Source organism: Platalea leucorodia (genome assembly GCF_965183815.1).
Source record: "Platalea leucorodia genome assembly, chromosome: 7".
In the NCBI taxonomy this organism is placed as follows: domain Eukaryota; kingdom Metazoa; phylum Chordata; class Aves; order Pelecaniformes; family Threskiornithidae; genus Platalea; species Platalea leucorodia.
Genome location: NC_138829.1, coordinates 56,912,079 through 56,933,364, shown reverse-complemented (window position 1 = coordinate 56,933,364; position 21,286 = coordinate 56,912,079). Strand labels below are relative to the sequence as shown.

The 21,286-nt window shown below is 40.4% G+C and overlaps 1 protein-coding gene across 1 annotated transcript in view; it reads right to left on the bottom strand.

Annotated features, from left to right (window-relative positions):
• The window catches only part of PTPN5 (protein tyrosine phosphatase non-receptor type 5), a gene marked incomplete at its 3' end in the record, with an annotated part of 63,168 nt that extends 47,342 nt beyond the window's left edge, over window positions 1-15,826 (bottom strand). Inside the window, exon 1 of the mRNA XM_082317355.1 lies at window positions 15,736-15,826. Within this exon, the coding sequence (XP_082173481.1) occupies window positions 15,736-15,745 (10 nt within the window). The 5' untranslated portion in view covers window positions 15,746-15,826. The remainder of the gene's footprint in view (window positions 1-15,735) is intronic.
• Between the last annotated feature and the right edge of the window lie 5,460 nt (window positions 15,827-21,286).

Genomic DNA, 21,286 nt, shown 5'->3' with positions numbered 1-21,286 from the left:
CTGTACATATAGAAACATACATTTAATTAAATTATCAAGGTAGTAATTTTTTCCATAATTAGATTTCTGGACAATACAGTTTATAGGTCATGAAAAAAAGAAAATGCCCAGAAGCTTCCTAGTTTATTAAATCAATGATCTGAAAAAGTGCTTCTGAAACTGACTTTCAAACTAAACCAGGACAACTGTGATTAATTTTCAGACTAATTCTCAACCTACTGCTACTGTTAGTATTCAGTAGAAAAACTGGGGGTTTGTTAGGGACTAAATAAGGACTTTGTTTTATTAAGCAGAATTAGCAATTCAAAAAGTAAGTCTGTTTTTCCCTGTGAGAAAGAGTCTGTTCTTAGGTAATGTTCAGCCTTGCTTCTCAGTAATTCTTCTAGTGCAAGTCTGTTTGTTTGAAAACATGCTTGCGCTGCACAGGCCTGAAGTGCAAAGACAAAAACCAGTCTGAGAAGAGTTTAATGACATCGCATTAACCTGTCTTTCTGTATCAACTCCAGTTCCCCACCTCCTAGAGTGGCTCATCGTTGTGTTGCTCAAGAAATAGTTCATGAAAAAATATAAATGCAGGGGAAAAGAAATACGGAAAAGAAAAAAGCAAAACTCAAAACCTTCTCAAAGTTCCCTGCCTCCATAAAGTTTTTTTGTTTCAAACAATCAAAAGTACAAGACAGGATTATAAAGTCATCCTTGAAGAGGGAAGGATGCAGCCTGCCACCAGAGACTTTGTTTCAGTGAAGGGCGAGACTGGGAGACTTCATTTGAGCTGCTGTCAAAATCTTCCTTCCTGGAAGAAACCAGATGCTCAAGACAGCACTCCTCCCAGACCTAGAGTCCTACACAGAGTTACTGGCTGCTTAATATACCTAGCCCATCTAGTAAGAGAGAAAGTAACTTATTTGATCATCTCACTGAATCTCCAGTCCATAATAATTCATATGAAACAGAGTTGCAAGGGCAAAGCATCTCACAATACACTTGGCTGACACCACTCTAGATCAGGTGCAAGTCTCACATGGGAGCAAGAAGAAAACAAAATCATCAGGCTCTCTGCTCTAGAAAGACAGGCCTCCCAGTTCAGCAAAGATTGACCGCTAGGAGCCATCAGAAGCAATAAGGGACTGTCAGATAAAGCAACCATATGGGAAGTATATGATAGCTACTGTACCATCTGCTGGGGTCCGATTCTCCTCCAATACTTGTTATAAACTGCTATGTCTCTACTAATAATGGGGGAGTTGCTCTTAATTTCCAATGCAAGATTAGTTATGCCCTTGTCCACATATAAATCGTACTCCCACTATTAAATCAAATACACAAGAGGTTTATTCTTAATGGCTCTACTAATGCCTACAGGTCTTAAACACAAGATGTGTTGTTAAGCATTGTCCTTTTTCCTTTTCTCCTACAAAACATGTCAGGTTAAAAGATACGCTATTTCTCATGGCAGCTAGGGTCCCTAGAGCAGTGTTTGCTTTGAAACAATTAAAATATGAAATATGGTGTCAAATTACAGCTCTTAAAAAGTGAATGCAGACCCTTAGTGGGCAGAGACAGTGAATATTAACTTCTATCACACCCACACATAATTAGCATTTGCCATCTTTCAATCAGGGCTCTATTCAAAGCTTCTCTTTGTTTTTTTGCACAAGGCTCTTTCCTCCTTTTCTATTAAATCCCTTACAGAAGGTCCATTTGATTACTGCTTAACAATTAGATGCAATTTTTTTTTTTTTTTTAACAAAGAATACATTTCTTTGTTATGCTTTTTTCTTCAGTGAAAGTTTTCAAGTGCCTGGTGATAATTTTGGAGGTACCTTGAGCTTTCATAAACAGACTGCAACTTAACTTTCAGTGGAGTTGCTTGTCCCGAATTATTCCCAGCCTGCAAACTCCCTAACACTGAAAATGGAAACCCACAAAGCAGCTCTGTAATTCCACAGTTAAAGAGCTACGTTTTTGACTGCTCATGAATCAGCCTTAAACAGACAACATAGCCAGGCAGAACTGTCAGCAGCACAACAACGATGCAGACTGAGACATACAGGGTTGAATTCTCTTTTTGAAACAGGATAACCAACTCTACCCTCCCAAACCCAAATCACAATTTTTGTGCCTTTAGCCTTTAACTACAGGATATACTTAAAAGTGCCTGAATGCATAATAAAAAAATAGCAGCAGTAATTTAAAACCAATCAAACAGCCCCTGTGATGCAAGAGTGAATCTGACAATTAAAAGAAACAAGCACATTCTGGTTTCATGCACTTTTAAAAGTATTTATTAGTCATACTACTATCATTTGAATTGGTGTTAGCACACTCGTATTGCTTGGAAAAAAGCGTATTTCTTCTCATAAATGAGTAACTTCTACAGTTCTAATGCTAATACCATTGTGTGTTTCCAATTTCTCTTCAGTGACTTACTATCCTGGTGTCCTGTAGGTAATAAAATTGCTTTCTGCTCCAGTGAATGAGAGGGTTTGCACCTTGAAGCAGATGGGTGATATGCTGGCTTCCTGCCAGGTTCAAATGTGAATATTTTGATGTCGTTCATTTGGGTATAGCCTGCTTTACTAGAGTGACTAAAATCTTATGCCCTGGAGCCTCCAGCAAAAACATTTAGGAAAGCCACTATTACATTCAACATTTATTTCAAAGACATTCTCTTTCCTAAGCAAAGTAAATTATATCAAGACGAGTCTCAAAAATCATCTTCAGCCACAAACCTGATATATGCCTCAAGGGTACTATCCCAAGTATAAGCATTTCACTTTCTTTCATGCATTTAAAAAGGCTATGCTTGCACTGCTTGGCTTCCTCAGAAAGCAATGGTATCATTCAGATACTATAACTTAGGCTCCAGAATAAGCACTTGTATAGATAAGGGTGTGGACATGTAGAAAAAGGATGTCCACACTCAATTTTATCTCTGTACCAGAGTGCTATTTCCACCCAGGGCTACTCCATTATGGGCCCAAATGCAAAGCCTGCACAATTAAATATCATTGCTTCCAGTCCAGTGCTCTGCTATCTCTATAACTACAGTCCCTTCATGTTAGGGGCATGCTTAGGTTATGAAAGTGTGATAAGCATAATGGTCTCATTAATCTCTCCTTCTCCCTAGCTAACCACATAGCAGCACAAAAAGTGAACAGTGCACACAGAGGAAGGTAACAGTCCACCTTGTTTACTTGTGTCTAGTCTACATGGGTTCCTATACTGTGCCAATCAACATGAATACACAGCCTTAAGCAGCGAACTAAAAAAATACAACAGCTTGCCTTCTCATCCTCTTCCCAGTGAGGGAACATGCACAAAGCAATGTTTTGTCTAGATAGATAAGCAGACACGCACAAGTTGTTAGGGATCTATGTCAGAGAAGGCGAGACGAAAAAAGCACACACTGATGATGAGCTTTGCAATTATTCTGGGAGGATTTTGCATCACTTGCCTGCAGTCATGAGCTTCACTCTACAAAACAATCCAAAGAAACAAACCTCTCATGGACACATGCATCCCAAGGCTCTGCTTGATCTGCGGTGACTGTACCTCACTCCACACAGCCTCATGCTGAGTGACCTTAGCAAGAGCTGACATTAATCAGCAGGTCCACAAGGTGGTAAGCAAAGTTCTGTGGAGACATCATTTTGAACCTTGCATCAGTGTAGCATTTCTGCTTCTAGCTTCAGGGCCAGCTTGGTATCAGCTAGCACAGGGATTTTTGTTCTGTACTCCAGCGAACAGTGCGGAAATGCTCTTCAATACCTTAGACCAAGACCATTCTGGAGAGGACTTGAATATGATCTGACGTTACATGGAAGCAGGTATGCCGCATTTGTGGTAGGCAGACCTGCCAAGGAGGTACACTTAAAACCTCCCATCTCTACAGGTATAAAAGGTCTCACATTATCTCCTATTCTGAGGATGAAAAGACAGCAAGTTATTTTACCACCTCATCTATGCAACACAAATTGGGGTATTCAAAAACATTGTTTTCTCAGGCCTTGATTAAAGCATTTCTTCCTTTTCAGGAGCTCCTGATTTCATAACATTTAAAATTCAGGTCACCAGAAAGGCAACAAACATATCCTTATGGACTCCTAGTTGCCCCACTGTTCTGTCTCCATCTTGAAACACTGCTGTGTATATAACATATTCTGAAACACGGGTAGTCAATTGCCTTCCATGGTGTGTTCCTTATGAAGTGTGGGTGACAGTACGTGTCAATGGGAAGCAAGATTTCATCCACACAGCTATATTCCTGCGATGCTATCCAGAACACTTCATCTGCATTAACAGGAGATGCCAAACGCCTCATACCAAGTTTCTTCCCACACTGAGGTATACACTTGACTTCAACATGAAGAAGTTACACCTGCACTGAGTAATCTTGTAAATCTCATCTTAGCTTCTAAGGACCAATGCAGCAGTTTCAAACCCACCCCACCTCTGTCTTCCTCCACAGGGGCCAGATTCTACTTAAGGTTTTTTCCTTGCACCTCTCAACTCCCTGTAACAACTATGTGCAACACACTCTCTTGGTCATTTCTCCTGAAGACAGCATTAATTAAGCTGGAAAGATCATAAGCAGAATGGACAAGAGCAAGCTATGTTTTATGCATGGCCCAGGTAGAAGCACTGTGATATATTTCAGAAATGCTGAGCAAAGACACAAAAGATGAATCAAGGAAATATCAAGTCCTACTTTGGGGGGATAATTATAACATTATGTCCATCCTTTCATCTCTACAGATCTTGAAATGGTCTTACCAACTGAAAAGACATAGCATCACCAAATCCCTATGTGCATCCAATAGGAACAGCACTTCAGTAGCATGCAGAAAAACTTCCAAGAACAAAAGAAGCTTCACCTAAGAGGTGTCGCACAAGCATTTTCACCTATGGAAAACAGCACAGGCTCTTCAATGTCCTGGCAAAGGACATTCAGAACGTGCCAGTACCAGTGAGCACATGGCAGTACAGTGAGCACACAGGGTGCTAAAAGGGGCCATTTTGAGAGCCCCTGCACGAACATGACAGAAAGAAAAATGACCTATTCTGAAAAAGCTTTCTGTATTTATCTTTGTCTCCCACAGAAGGCATACAAAATGGAAGGCATTTAGTGTCTTTCAGGAGCGCCATCTCTCTTCCCGAAAGCCTGCAAAATTGGTCAGATGAAACTTTTACCTATTTCAGCAGGAATGCTGCCTGTGCAAGGAAGTTGGGACCAAGCCTTGCAGCCTAAGCACCTCCCCTCCTATTTCTGGGCTCAGAAGTAAGAGACCTTTTTAACATATACATAGGGAAGACAAAGGCATTCAAACTGCTAAAGACTTTGCAAAGCAGCAACTTTGGACTGTCATTTGAAGGTCAGTCTCCAACATACAGTATTTATCTGCCTATTGTCAAACAACTGCTGGAGCAGAAAGGAGTTTTAATAGAATATGGTAGTTAATTAAATCTGGAACGTTAATGGGTTTTTCATAACACTGTGGCATTGTATCTATGAAAAGCAATGAAAAAATGGTTCTATTTAAAAGTGGTAATAGCTGTAGTCTTTGAACATATGCTTAATGAATAAATCTGTTAGGAAAAAAGGCCTGTGTGTATTGGAGGGGGGTAGTGTGTTTGTTCTCACTTAAAGCGTGCCATGATGGCAATCATCAACAGCAAATGGCCTCTATTGTCAGCACTAAATAAAATTCCATTTGGCCATTTACTTTCAGGTGAAATTGCTTTTTTCTTTTAAATAACACATTCTTTTAGCTAAACAGCTGAGTTGAAAATAAAGCAATGCCAGATTCGTGTTATTAAGGACACCTGATAAGCGTTCATGCTCTTTGGTAGGTGCAAAGAACCACAGTATAGTAATATCCAGGCAGCTTGCTACCACAGCATGGGGTGCAGCATGCAAGAAGCCAAATAGACTACAGTGAAGAGGCATTGAGATCCCATGGTGAGAACAGTCTAACAACCCCGTGCTAGCACATATTGTAGTGGTGGGCGCAATTTCAGGGATGAAATTCTATAGAATACAGTGCAACACAAAACCTGAACAGAATAGACTATTTAAAGCTTAGATGACAACCAGAAAGCTATGATGGCAAAGCATATGAGAACAAACTCAACATATTGGGTTTCCATTTCCATGAGCAGATAGATAAATCTAATAAGCTGGTTGATTTGTTTGTGAAAATAAAATGCCAGTTCCTTACACTGGGAAGTAAGTATGGAAAATATCCACAGTTAAGCCATAGCTGGCTGGGTATTTTTAAAGGAAGCTTGACAGATGTTACTAAAATGCACTCCAAAAAAAGTCAAACATGTCAATACCGTTCTTCACCAAAAGGGTTGTCAAGCACTGGAACAGGCTGCCCAGGGAAGTGGTTGAGTCCCCATCCCTGGGGGTATTTAAAAGACAGGTAGATGTGGTGCTTGGGGACATGGTTTAGTGGTGGACTTGGCAGTGCTAGGTTAATGGTTGGACTCGATGATCTTAAAGGTATTTTCCAACCTGAACAGTTCTATGATTCTATGAATATTTACTCAACTCCTGTCCTCCCAAAAGCTCTTCTCACAGAGTGCCAGAATCTCTCCTTTCTCCACTAAATCTGAGAGCTGAAGCTCCTCAGTTCCACTCTGAATGCTCCTAAGGAAGGTTCACTCAGACAGACTCCCCTTCCTGTTCTTTCCCTCAATAACATGTTTGAACATGGCTCTTTTTTGCAACATAGCCAGATCTCAAATGGAAGGTGCATTTTGTGGTGAAAGGGCCATGGGAAACTCCCAGGTTGCATTCAACCAGATTTCCTAGTGCAACACACTGCAGCTGGAAATTTAACAACTAGGTGAGACCATGCCATGATCACCTCTGCTTTGACAGCTCTTCTCAGGCAGCAGGGTTGGGAGACTGCTTCTCACTGCTTTTGCACAGTTGAGCATGACTCAACACCTGCTCTCCATCAGCTTTGCTAACTTCTCAGTCCTTGCAGTCCTTCCTCTTTCCTTTAAGAACTTTTCCCTGTGAACATGCAGAGCAGATCCAGATTAAAAAAGATCAGAGATCATGAGTAGGTGGAAAGAAATAAGAAGATGCACAAAGATAAAGCAAGTCTCAGGTTCCCAAGACGACTTTTCTGAGAGGGAACTGTGGTACAATGAAGAAAACATTCCATCATTAAAACCTCTAATTTTTGGGGATGGTATTCCCCTCCCACCCTCTTCTTAATGCTATCCTTATTGAAATACTCTTCTCATTGAGGCTTCTTGCATTTTCCCATAGTGACAGCGATGTCACCAGCAGGCATAAGGAAAGCATGAAACCTCAATCTGCAAACTGGTAAGGCAGGTCTAGAAAGCATGATTTGCAAAAGCAGTAGAGGTTTGAGATACTGTGACAACAGACATTAGACTTCCAAAGGGTGGTTTGCTTCAGCTAAAAAAAACAGTTTATAAGACTGATGCAAACAGACGCATCAGCAAGGTTCTGTTCTCAAAAATGACTAGCATTTTTACTAGGCTGATTTTCATCTTATTTCAGCATGTAGTTACGCAACTACTGTGTCCATTAATGAACCAGTTAGTCCACAACCCAAACAGTGACCATGAGGCATACACAAAATTTTGTGTGTAACAATGTGCCCAATTCAAAACACTGCACTGTTTTGTTTCCCACATCCCTGAAACAGGTCCCTTGGTATTTTTGACCTCCAAAATGCCTGTTCTATGACATTAAACCAGGTTCTACAAAACACTCTCATCAGGTGACATGAAAGTTAAGCTAGACAATGGACTAGCAGCAACAAGCAGAGAAAGAAGATAAAATAAGGTGACAAAAGGTGTATGTTTGAGAATAGTGGAAATGAGAATATCTGATGAGAGAAGAGATGAAAGAAGGAAAATAAATACAAGGCCATAGAAGAGAAGCCCACAGGAGGAGGAGGAGTGTGAAAGCCTGGCAGAAGGACTGAGTGGAGACTAAAAACAGCATCTGGCAGTAGCTCAAATCAAACAAGGCAGCATATGCAAGAAGTGCAGTACACTGAAAACTTCCTTCCTCTTGGGGATTAAGTAACTTCAGAGTTAGGGTAGAGAGTCTTCCCTCTCCCTCCTCTGGAATACCTTGCTCTAAACTCTGAAGCAGGAAAAAAAATCTAGCTAAACCTTTCTGTGATTGTCATTTCCCAATTGCCAGTGTGAGCCCTTAATGGAAATTTTCAAATGCAAAGCTGCAGGAATCAGATGTTGATTTTGATTAATTTTCTAGTGGGAAACATGATGGTAGGTACCTCCTCCCTAAATGATGTAGGGCACCAAGAGGCCAGATTTTCAAAACGTCTAGGGAAATTTTGAAAATCCCTGATCCAGCCAGATAGGACCCTAGTTCTGCTGAAATGATTTTAATCGTTTTTCAAAAGATGGGCCTCAGTTCCATTTTCAAAAGCAGCTTAAAAATATGGAGTCTATTTCACACTGAAAGACAATGAGACAACACTGCACAGTTGCTTTTGAAACCGAGACTGGCATGCTTTTCAAACTGCTGCCTACCATATGCTTTTGCTTCCTTTAATTGTGTCTGCAAATACAGCACACAAATGTATGTCTGTTTGTCACAATTAAGGAAACACAGATGCAGTCGTGAGAACATCAAGTACTAAAAACTGGGCAGTCTGAGGACAGCCCCGCCTTCCAGGTCTTAAACTGCAGCGATGTTTATGATACTTGCACAAAACCTGAGAAAATCCCATGTGGGGAACTACTACAGCACTAGCCAGGACCTAATATAACCTCGGTTCTGTCAACTCCCACAGGGCTGGAACACGGCCTTACATGTAGACACGCCAAGCCAAGAAATGCCATTTCAGGGAATATCCCACCATGTCCCACCTGTTTTTTGTCATGGCGAATGTGCACAGGCTGCTACGTCTAACTGCACAGCAACATCTAACTGCACAGCAGGAACAAACTACAACCGTGATTCTTCCCCTCTACCACCATCCAGAACAGGGCTGTAACTGCATTTTGCTGTTGCTCTCCTGAGGTCCATATGCCCACACTTCCTTCATCAGAAACCAGGAAAAAAGACAGAAACATGATGGATGCCACCCTGATCCCATTCTAACACAGATAAAGCACATGGTCAGATGTATCTTCTGTGACAGTCCCTACTGTTAAAGATCAAGCTTAAAAGGTGGGAGCTACATACAGAAGCAAAAGCGCAGGAGGGGAAGACTGTCCTAATATGAATGGTGAAAGATAAGACTGACAGAACAGTCCTGAATAATCCTTGGAGGAGAGTCACAGCCCAGGGATACTATTTTGCTGCCTGTATAGTAATGGAGACACAGTAAAATGTGCTTTTACCTTGGACTTAAGACCCTAATCTTCCTAGGGACTGCCAGAAACCATCTTAAAAAACAAACTCTGTGATCCACCTTTGAAATACAGCTGCCTACTTCTGCTAGCACTCCTGGGTCATACCATATTAAGTATGTCTCAATATCCTGTCAAGATATGCTCATAATGCTTGATAAATCTTTAAACTTTTCAGTTGACATTCTTGTATTAAGGTCCAAAGACTGAAACCAAAACACATAATTGGTGTGGTCAAATGAATATGAATATGTGAGCTTGAACTCAGGTGCACTGCACTTCATTTTCTTACTTTTTCATTCCAAGCACAATACAGCATTATCAAGCAAACAAGAGGCAGCTTTATCTTATCAATTTGGGGGAAAAAAAAAAAACCACCAAACCATTCTGTCACTGCAACTGGAAATGCAGTGTTTATCTGGGAAAGAAAGAGGCAAGGTGGAATGCTCGTGGAGAAAAACAGATGTACATCCTTATGGAAATCCAGGAAAAACTCACAGCTGCTGGGGAAGCAGCAGCATAGTGGTTAGAACACCTTGCTGTGGAAACCCAAATCACAAGCTGCAGCTTTGCACCAAAACACTGTGCCAGATCAGCCTGTGTGTATCTTTTACTTGGGCTGTTAGGTTGAAGACACCACTACATACTGCTGTCTGCAGAAACCTGTATGCTCTAATCCAGTTGATGTGGCCTGCTAGGCCTTTTGAAGTTCAGGATAAACCTTTGTATCAGGTCATAATTTGAAAATGCATACTCCACCAATACCAAACTGTCAGCATTGCCAGAGACCAGCCAGCTTCACAGTTTTCTAGTTACAGTGACGTGATGAATTGCAATCTCTCCACGGTGACCTATGAAGTCACTTAGTGATACAGAGACCCAGAGACGTACCAGCAAATGGATTCTGTTGTGTTTACACGCAGGATGCCTGAAAGATGACCAAAGGGTTCCAAATTCCACTGGAACTTCAGCAGAAAACAAATAATCAGTTTCCTTAAATGCCTCATAGAATCCCAGTCTGAATATCAGAGTAATATCTTTGGTATTAAACAAAAAGATATCCTTGATATTGTGACTGCTATGCTGGGCCAATGGAGCTAGCAAAGGAATAAGCATACATTGGGAGACAGCGCCAACAGGTTAAATGTCTCTAAGTTACAAATGCCAGTTTACCAGAGTTATACCCCTTACTTGGTATGAGGCAAGAAAAACATTTTATGCACAGGAGAGAAGGAGAAGGAAAAGCATCAAGTCAACTCACTTGCCACCTGTCCAGCTTGAGAAAGGATCAAGTACAAGAAGAATTAAAAAAAAGTGCCTAAGAACTTGTCCAGCCCTTCATAAAGGTATGCCACACAAAAAACATCTTTCAAATGTTACCTTCCAAGTCATTGGTTTTCCTTTAAGATCTTGACAAAGACAAAATTTTGCTATGAGTATTTACCCATGTTACCCATATAACATATAACATATGGTAAATGCATGTTACCCACATATTTAATCCATTCGTAAATGCTAAACTTTCCAACCATGGTTACATTTCTTTTGATTCTCCCTGTTGTTGCAACTGACATTTTCACCACTTTTACCTAGTGTGCTGTGAATGCTACTTCTTCATGATTTATAATGGAACAGGAAGAAAAACAACCTTACAAGAAAACGGGTGGGATTTTTCATGCCAAAGTCAGAGTGGCTTTTTTCATGGTTCTATTTGCCTTCCACATGCAAGCATATGGTTGGCCAAACTCTGTTCATGTTACTATACAAACATTTCATAAGCACAAATCTTTTTCTGAATCAAGCATTCATTAGAAATGCTGACTACTGTTTATAAATACTACAGTGAAATCATGGAATGTCCATGTAATGAAAGCTCGATGTTAAATGAATGGTCTCTGAACTTGTATTTGTCAAACCATTAAGAAAACAATCTCTTCTTCCTTCCGCTATGTTCCCAGAGAAGCATTCTTTCCACTGAGAGTATACTGCTATACTTTATTTCTCAAACAGAAGCAGTATAAACCACACAGAGCCAGACTAAGGCTTCCTTATTCACTTCACTCTTCTTTTTGTTAGAAATCTCCCTGAAGTCATCAGAATTATTTGTGCAACACCATCAAATGAAACAGGGATTACAATCTGGCACAAGAAACAACAATTGCACTCTCATGTATTGCAGATAGCCTATACCTTTCTCAAAGTTCCTTGAAGGTAAACAGTCTTATATAATCCTGAAAGAAACTGTACTAAAGCAGTAAGGACTGTATAACTAAAACTGGCACATGATAATTTACCAAATAGATACTTGTCAAAAAGAATAGACTGATTTCTAATTTAACTCTGTGTTGCGATCAGGGTCCCTGTAGATGGAAACCTGTACATGCAGTGCACCTTGACACTGCAAACTGCCTCGTTTTCATCATCTCTCTGATTCTTAGATGCTGTCAGAGATGGACTGAGATTTTCATCAGTTTAATTTTTTACAGTGTTGAGTTTTGTGTACACACTGCAGAAGAAACTTGCTTTAACAAAGATTTAACTGAAAGATCTCAACTTCAAACTGTCAACCCAAGTGCACACTCCTTCAAAAATAGCACGTTAATTTTGCTCATCCCCACAGACTCATGTGACCTCTTTTATCTGCATCCTGTTTTCCACCCGCACCGCAGCAGCTCATGGCTATGTCTCATAGCTACAGCAAAACTTTTCAAGCCTCCAGGAACACCATCCAGTTTTATTTCACTCTGCACACTTTTTGCTTCATAGGCTATGTTGGATGCAAGCACATGCAAAATCTAACACGAGGCAGTTCTGTGAAATAAATAGCCTTCTGGTTACTTAAAATGACCATTTTTCAGTCTAGTCCATCATTTTATGGTTTCACCATCCCTTTTCATTGGCTGGCACAAACACATCCTAACAGTTTCCCAAGGCATTTTTCAAAATTTGAAAGTGAACACTGGTTTAACATTTGCCCTCCAACCTACCCTAACCAAGAAATGCATTAGAAGTGTCTCATTAGCTCACATGCCCTGCAATGAAAATGACAATATTTTATTTGTCTGTGTTTTACTGATTACTGAACTTAGGCACTAGAACACTGGAAACCTTCGGCCACATTCTACATCGGATTTTCTGCAATACTGAAGGTTATTAGTGTGTTTGTGACAGCTGAACAGAATGATACCCTTTTCTTAGCCAAACTTGAAACAAGGGCCAGTTTACAGTCCTATGACAATGCCTGGACAGTGACTTTTACTTCAAACATTTATTGGAGCATCTTCTGTCAACTTTAAAGACATGGATTTGCATTTCATACACCATTTCCTGAGCCTTCACTCAAATTACTATCACTGATACTTTCTAACTGTCTTTGCCTCTTGTGCCAAAACCAGTCTGTTCAGCCACCTCAGACTGAGGCCCTTTCAGGGTACCTTTTCAGCAAGCATGCTTGCCAGAAGCAGCATATACAAACAGACTTTCTTCCACAGTACTTCACCAATGCTTCCATGCTGACACTATTATGTTAACACAAAGGCAACTGCGTGACCTTCAGCTCACATTCAGCTGGAAAGCTTTACCACAAGTTTTTTTGTTGGAACTATTCCACTTTGACGTCACATAATAAATGACTGTCGATCTTTTCTTTCTCCCCTCCCACATCAGGTTTTCCCAGGCTAAGCTCTTCTGCAAGGCAGAACTACCCACACCTTATTCTGCAATAAAAACAAAACTGTTTGAAAAACTTCCCTTTGTATTGCCCACATATAAAGAGTAAGCCAGTATCACTCCTGAATTAAAGATCTTTTTGACCAACAATCTACAGACTAGGCGCATGAACACATGATATTTTGGCCAAGCAGAATTCAATGGAGATGAGGAGAAGCGAATAAAGAGGGGAACACTTCTCTTAGTACAGTGTCAAAGCCTAAGTGAAAACAAAAGCAGCAGAAGTGAAGTCCCATTCCAGGAGGAAAAAAAAAAAGCAAAGCAAAAAAAAAAAAAAAAAAAAAAAAGCATTACTCTACCAGAACCATTCACACATTTCCCCCCAAAGCAGCCATATTGGTGGACAGGAAATAGGAAGTGAAATGTGAAAGCCTTCTGAATATATTCAGTTTCTGTAAGAATCATAGACTGGATTTATAGCACAGAGAGAGAGAGAGATTTTTTTTTTTTTTTTTTTAAACTACCCAGTTAAAAATGGGGAAGGGGGTTTCTATGTGGGTGGATGGATCAAATTCACTCATGGTTTAACTCCATACTTTTTTTACCTTTACTCCATACAAACTACATTTTAGTCCAAATTTCAGTGCAGAGATAAATCTGATAAACTCTGCAAAGTGATTTCTGAATTCATTATTTTGTATAACCAGTAGAATTGCATTTACGTCTTGCTTTGAAATTAATATAGCCTATGACTATAAAGATCAGGTAACATACAACATCATGTTTTTATCTATGCTAAACTATCAAAAGTAAGTGCTTTGAGGCAAAAAGTGTATGTTTGCCATTTACTGCATTTTAGTACATGTCCTAACATAATGAGGCTTCCAATTATTCACCACACCTACGCACCACTTCCATATAAAAGTAAATAATACTTATGTTTTATGACCTAGGTTTAACACTGACCTCAAAGGATTTGGAAAAGACTGTATAACACAAAGCCTGTAAAGAACACTCGCATTACTCTCTGAGCTTACAGAAAGGAAAGTGCATCCTTTCTGCCATCAAATCAGTGGCAAGCATTGACTATCAGCTGGCCAAAGCTGACCACTTATATTTAATCTGTAAAGAGAATGTGAACACCCAGGAGAAATATCTGTAAGTTACCTCAAGTTTCTCAGGATTATTATGTAAGTGATCGTCCCCCTGTACTCCTGCACTGGTGAGGCCGCACCCCGAATACTGTGTGCAGTTTTGGGCCCCTCACTACAAGAAGGGCATTGAGGTGCTGGAGCGTGTCCAAAGAAGGGCAACAAAGCTGGTGAAGGGTCTAGAGCACAAGTCTTAGGAGGAGCGGCTGAGGGAAATGGGGTTGTTTAGTCTGGAGAAGAGGAGGCTGAGGGGAGACCTTATCACTCCCTACAACTACCTGAAAGGAGGGTGTAGCGAGGTAGGTGTCAGCTTCTTCTGCCAAGTAGCAAGTGATAGGGCAAGAGGAAATGGCCTCAAGCTGTGCCAGGGGAGGTTTAGGTTGGATATTTGGAAATACTTCTTCACCGAAAGGGCAGTCAGGCACTGGAACAGGCTGCCCAGGGAAGTGGTTGAGTCCCCATCCCTGGAGGTATTTAGAAGATGGGTAGATGTGGTGCTCAAAGACATGGTTTAGTGGTGGACTTGGCAGTGCTAGGTTAACAGTTGGACTCGATGACATTAAAGGTCTCGTCCAACCTAAATGATTCTATGAATCTGTAAGTAATAAAAGGTCACAGCTCATAAAGGCCTTACTTCACCTTACAGCTTCTTCGCATACAGAACGTGTTTTTGCACTCCAAACACTCCCTAATAAAGGCTTTCAGCATCTTCTTTCCGTAAGCTGGGCCTCTTTCAGAGTCTGGAGTTGATTCCAAAGGCACACCCCCATCAGCTGAACTGGCTTCTGTACTGTAAAAACAATCACAGACTGCAATAATCTGCAAGACATCTATACCTGCAAGAGGGTATGAAAGGCTGGTCCAGTGCAGCATTAAGACATATTTAGGCTGTAATCAGAAGGTAAATAGATCAGCTTTCTAACCAATAAAAAGAAAAAAGGTTTATCTACGCCAGATGCATGACTGGAAGTCCAACGTCCAGTAGCTGTAAGAGCCCTCATTGTGCAGACAGGAAACGCTTTCTGGTAAGAGACAGAATATGCTTAGAACCAAGTTCACAATGACCTGAAAACACCCACTTCCTTGATGATTAAACAAAACTAATTTACTTACTGCTTACCACAAATAAATAAACAAACATGTTTGAGACAGCTATGGACTAGATTTAAAAGGACTTTCTAAGGAACTTTTAGGAGACAAGGGCTCAATCCTTTAGGCTTCCTTAGAAATCCTAGTTCAAATGAGCTTCGTAGACATCAAGTAGGTAATGGAGGTAAAACAGACTCTTTGCATGATGTGAGAACACAGTTAGATTAAAAGATGTAGTCCACTACAAAAAGATCTAGCAAAAAGTACCTACCATGCAAACTGGGCTTTGCAAAACATTTACAATGTGCAATGAATTTCCCCTTTTTTTTTTTTTTCCCCTTTCATTCTCCAAGAAGATTAGCACAAGTTCTAAAAGAGTGTATGACTCTGTTTTTCATTTGTACTGAAGTGACAGTATGATATATCTGATATTCCTTGCCTTACTTACCATCTGACATGCACTCAGTCCTTTCAGTCACATAGTAGCTCAGTTCCAATGTCTGCTCCAGGACAGATGGTCCTCTGGGATCATCATTTACATCCTTTATGCACTAGAATCCTAAAAAATAAGTGAAAAAATCTAAGCTTTAACACTATCAGATGTCCCAGAATCATTCAGGGCCTTTACACAGAATTCTTCTTGAAAAGAAATTCTAAAAGACCACAATGTGATGTTCATCCATAAAGGAATTATCAAGCCACTGATCTGTGGGGTGGGGGGAAGCATGAAAAGGAGATAAAGCACATTCCTCTGCTGTTATTGATCCACTTGCTTTTGCTTATTGCCTGTGTACCTGAACTTGGATCTACCCAAAACCCTCCAGGTGTCCAAAGGGTATGCACCATGAAGTCTTTTAGTATTTAAGGAAAAGGGGGTGATCCATAAGCTAAGCTCCCTTAGGAGCCGTCTGCTCCATATGGAAAAAGCTTTCAGAAGAAATCATAATGGCCGATTCCATTAAAATCTCAGAGAGTGCTTAAAGGTCTGTGAGTACAAGACAGAGACCCTTACTACTTATTTGTGAAGGACTGCTGAATGTGTCATACCTACCACACAGCGGGGCTAACAGAATACATAATTTGGAAACAGTACATCACAGCCTCAGACACTGTGTGTCCAACATGCCACTCAAAGCATAGCAAAACCATGGGGGCATGTAGAAAGAAATTCACCTCTAACAAACTGCAAGGACTTCTTCCTTCTTTACAGATTCTGCTAAAGGAGGAGCCAGAGATGCACTCTTTGTCCAGAATGTACAATGCTCTGCCTCCAAGCCTTGTATGATTTCTCATCTACTTCTTAAGCACCTTGCACTGTGAACACCAGGCCACTTCATCCACAGTCTCATCCAAAGCCCACAGAAAACAATACAACTCTTTCTATTGATGTCAACACAATTTGCATCACAAACCCAATCAAGAAGTCTCCTGAAGAACAACAGTATATAACGGGCTAAATCCTGAAAGTACCCTCTCCTACAGAGGTCCTGTTGAAATCACAGAGAATTCATTTCACTAGAAACTGATCTTCCCAGTTTTGAACACGCTAATGTATCAAAGACCACCTAGATACCCAGACTTAACCTCTGACACTGGGACATGAGGTGGCCACTGCATATAGATAAGCACATTTGCATGTTAAAGAAAAACATATTTAAAAGCAAGTCACATTATTAGAAGACACCAGGATACAACAAGAGAGCGTCCAGCAAAAGCAAGTCAGCAGAATCATGTGTGAGGCACTCCTCAAAAAAAATCACCCCAACCAACATAGCACATCTTAGCATTAAGCAATCCTCTGCTACCCAGGACAAAGGACTACTAAGTCAAGGGAGGAAACTTGCTATAAAGGCCCGGATACATGCTGTGTCTTTCACTTATAATACAAACATAGTATGGAGGAACTATGTAGGTCCAAGAATAAGAAATACTGTCTGTCTACACAGTGTGTGTCAAAACATAATCTAAAAGTTATTCTTAAAACCAGAAAAAACAGGCATAAAGCATACAGATGGTATTTATACTTTTATAGCCACTTAGAAACACCTCTCCCTCCCTCGCAGGAAAAAATGACAACCAATTATTTTCAGCTAGATGTTTTTATTAAGTTTGTTTTCTGATGTGTTTGCTTAAGTCAAAGCTCAAACACAGAAAAGATGTCTTGCGGGCAGCTCCCAAGGGGAGTCAACCTTCTTTTACACAGCAGGTGCCATTCAAAACAACTAACAAGCACCATAAAAAGACAGTGTGGATAGTTCCGAGTCCATCATCAGCACCCCCACTGCTCCTCTGAAACTTCTGGCAATGACATAATTGCCAGCTCTGCGCAATGGTTCCCAAGAAACAGGCTTTGCAATGCACTCATTCCACTCCAGCAGCACGTCCATGAGGTGCAGAACCAAGAAGTAACTGGATTTCCTAAGTGGCTGCCACTGAAAAAAAGGAACAGGTGCCTCTTGACTCACTACTGAAGGCCAAACTATATGCCCAAACTACATCAAGTGATCTAATAAAAGATGCTATGCCTCCCTATACAGCTCTCCTTATGTTACCTTGTCTTGACACAAAGGGGCCCAGTATCTGAACAGGTTGCCCCAGTATATAACGTTATCACTTCTGTTAAGTGTAATTGACTCTGCATGCTCTCAGTCCAATGTGAACAGAAGACGACACTGACAAAATTCAAGCAAGCAGTGCTTAGTGCTTTTACAAAAGCAGACTAAGAACGTGTACACACAGTTACTGTGGTTCAGCTGACACAAGGTAACTTGATCACACATCTTAGTTTTTAACATAAAGCTGTTTGCAATGACAGCAGCCCCAAATGCTGTTCTTTGACCTTCCTTAGTGCCTGCAGTCCACCACAATATTCAAACACTGGTATAAAACTGTTTTCTTTATACACACTGCTGTGCAGGAACTTGGTATCATGACATTTCCAGAGAAGCCAAACGAATAAGAATTAATGCTGAAGCTGTAGGCACAAGGCCTGTATCTCTAGGTCCTTGTAGCTTCTAGAAAGAGTGAGTTACCTCTTCTTAAGCTATATGCAACTGTTGTAGTCTGTCTTCAGTAGAGGTGCATTGCCAGACTCTGCACTTAATCCCTTTCTCTACACTGCCTTTAAATTCAACCATTCCTCCTCTGCTTCCTCTTTCCCCCACCATGTAACTTAGGGACGAGTGTAGCTTTAAACTGTTGAAGGAAATAAGCCCATTTATTGCTTAACATGCCCTATCTTTCTGTCTCTCCAACAGCATATGAACAGTCAGAAGAAAATACCACTAAAGCAAGGACAGTTAGGAATCACTCCTGTCTCTGAAAATGAACACAGCCTGATTCTCAATTACCTTACATCTTGCAGTTATTATCAATGCAAAACTGATGTGAAAACTATATTCAGATTTGGTAGCATTTTACACCTACTTTACACTGACATAGAAGAAATGTGCTGCCACGTGCCCATGACTATGAGGAAAACCTTGAAGGCAGAGTAGTTTTACAGAAAGCTAGTCACCTTAAAAAATAAAGGCAATACGACTGCATAACCTTGCTTTTAAAACTCCTGTGTGTCTTTCATTATACTGACAGGAGCCGCTAAAACTAGGCACAGGAGCACTTACTCATGTGCATAAGCGCCAGCAAAATCAGGCTCCAAGTTAAGAGAAGATTTCAGCACTTCATTTTGCTCTGTGTGAAACCTCTAGAGGATGTGTCACAGAGGACTGATAGGCAATTGCAAAACTTCTGGTAGCAAGTACTCAGCAGCACATTCAGACTACTTCATGGAAGCAAAAGTGACTTTATCTTGTGCTGTGTATGAGCAAAACTCCATGTTTTTAAGCTACCAGGTTAATTTTTGCTGAAAACACTAGCATAGTCTGCCCAGATGCAAGCAAAAATCGTGCACATAATTATCTGGATATATACTCTGGCACTGACAGAGCAGAAAAGCAGGTCAGTGTGCAGGAGCATCATCACAGAACAGTAACGCAAATCCAGAGGGCAGAACACAAAACTATAAAATGGTTTATTGCTACTGTTCACTTTTTCCCTGTTCTGGGAAGGACACAGAATCTATTCCAAAGAATGCATCATTCAGGCAATCTGTAGCGATGATGTGTTTTAAGATGTTCCCTCGCTCCATCTACAACCCCAGATCAGACAGGAGTATTTGCCTGAAAAAGGACTACACAGAGCCACACAGTCTCCAACCTTTTGTCCTTATACTCCCTTTTCTCCATCTTAAGAATGGACAAACCTACGACAGGGCCAAGTCTCCTGGGACAGAGGAACAGAAACGTGTTATTAAAATAAAATGGGTACGTAAGTGGTTTCTGTCTTGGGATCTGAAAACCAAGTTTAATTAACCAGCTGAGTGGAAAGCACAGTTTATATCATGCAGACTATCTGCGGACTCTCACTCCTGTCACTCCACACAACCCTTTGTAACTGCTAGTCCACATAACAGCAATTTTTGCTGGTAAAGATACAGTAACTGGGATGAAAGATCTAGATGACAGCTTTCACAGAGATCAAGAAAGAAGCTACAAGTGTTTAAAATAGAGGAAATAGAGTCCAATTCACATTACACAGGCTACTAAATAGTTCTGTAAGGGAAATATGGCTTTGCTGCTTCTTGGAACTCCTACAAATTAGTTTGTCATCAGTTAAAAAGTTATTCAGTGCTAAAAGGATATTGACAGATTCTGCCACTGTCAATGAAAGAGAGTCCTGGAAAGAGTCTGAAGACTTCTGCCTTTCTCTACCTGTATTCTGGAAGTCTGATTTCTGAAATACTGTATGCTTATGAGATACGCCAGTGAAAAGTGTGATAAACTTGGAAAAATTTTAGCTCTGCGAACAACCGAGGTCTGTCCACTGAATACTTGATCATCTGGTTGTCAGGCCACAGAACTGTAACTTGGTGGTTTGGGATTTTGTCTTTGGTTTCCAGTGTCTCCATTTTTTAAGATTCAGCTCAAGAGACTGTCTCCCATTCTGTCTTTGCAGAGTTCTTAGCTGAGTGGGTCCTTAATATTTCTTGGGGAATTTAAATGAGACTACCATCCAAACAACCAACACTTAAGGTTAGCTTCATGTTCTATTTAAGATGATCGAACCTTCCACTGCTGCAGAAAGAGAGGGGTTTGTTTCATCCTGGTCACTCTCCTCTATTGCATCCTATCCATCTATCTTATCTATCCATGCAGCAACAAGGCTGCTGCTTCAGCTTGCAGAATTGGTGGAAAACTAATTAATTTGGGGGGTGGATTAGTCATCATTGGAGGAGTGAAAAGGGGACCATCTTCAGTGGAAGCTCACTGCTAGATTAAATGCAAAGTTGAACTACACCCTGCTTACAGGGATTTACAGAACTTCCCTGGGTGTTCATGCAGTAGTATCTGCATGTATATTTTAAAACTATAGGTAAGCAAGGATCAAATGGAATCCAACTCCTTTTGTTACCATATACTAATTTTTGTCAAAACCTCACACCAATCTTATCAAAGAGAGATCAAACCTCAAACAGGGCAGTTAAATACAAAACTTTCCATCAACATTCCCACTGGAAAAAACAAAAGTTTTTTTCCAGCCATTAAAAAAAAAATGAACTCAGATAATTACATGGCAAGCACTGCTATCCTAGTGAACATTTATAGCAATTACTTGAAATTCTGATGTCACTTGCAACAGATATATCAACTGGTAGTTTTAAAAACTTGATCATGTATTAAAAACTATGACCAATATTGTTTTCTGTGCATAGAGATAAACATCCTGCTCAAGGATCTGAACTCCTATTTAAAAACAAAACCAAACATTAAGAATAAAAAGCACTCAGTATGGTTCTGAGACACATATGTGGCTGCATTGCATATTCCCTGCCTACACTGACAGTGTGGGAGCTCTGTTAGTCATCTAATGCGCATATTTGCTTGGCACAATGCCTCTACTTTCTTATGCAGGCAAGAAAGATGATCACCAGTTTATTGTAT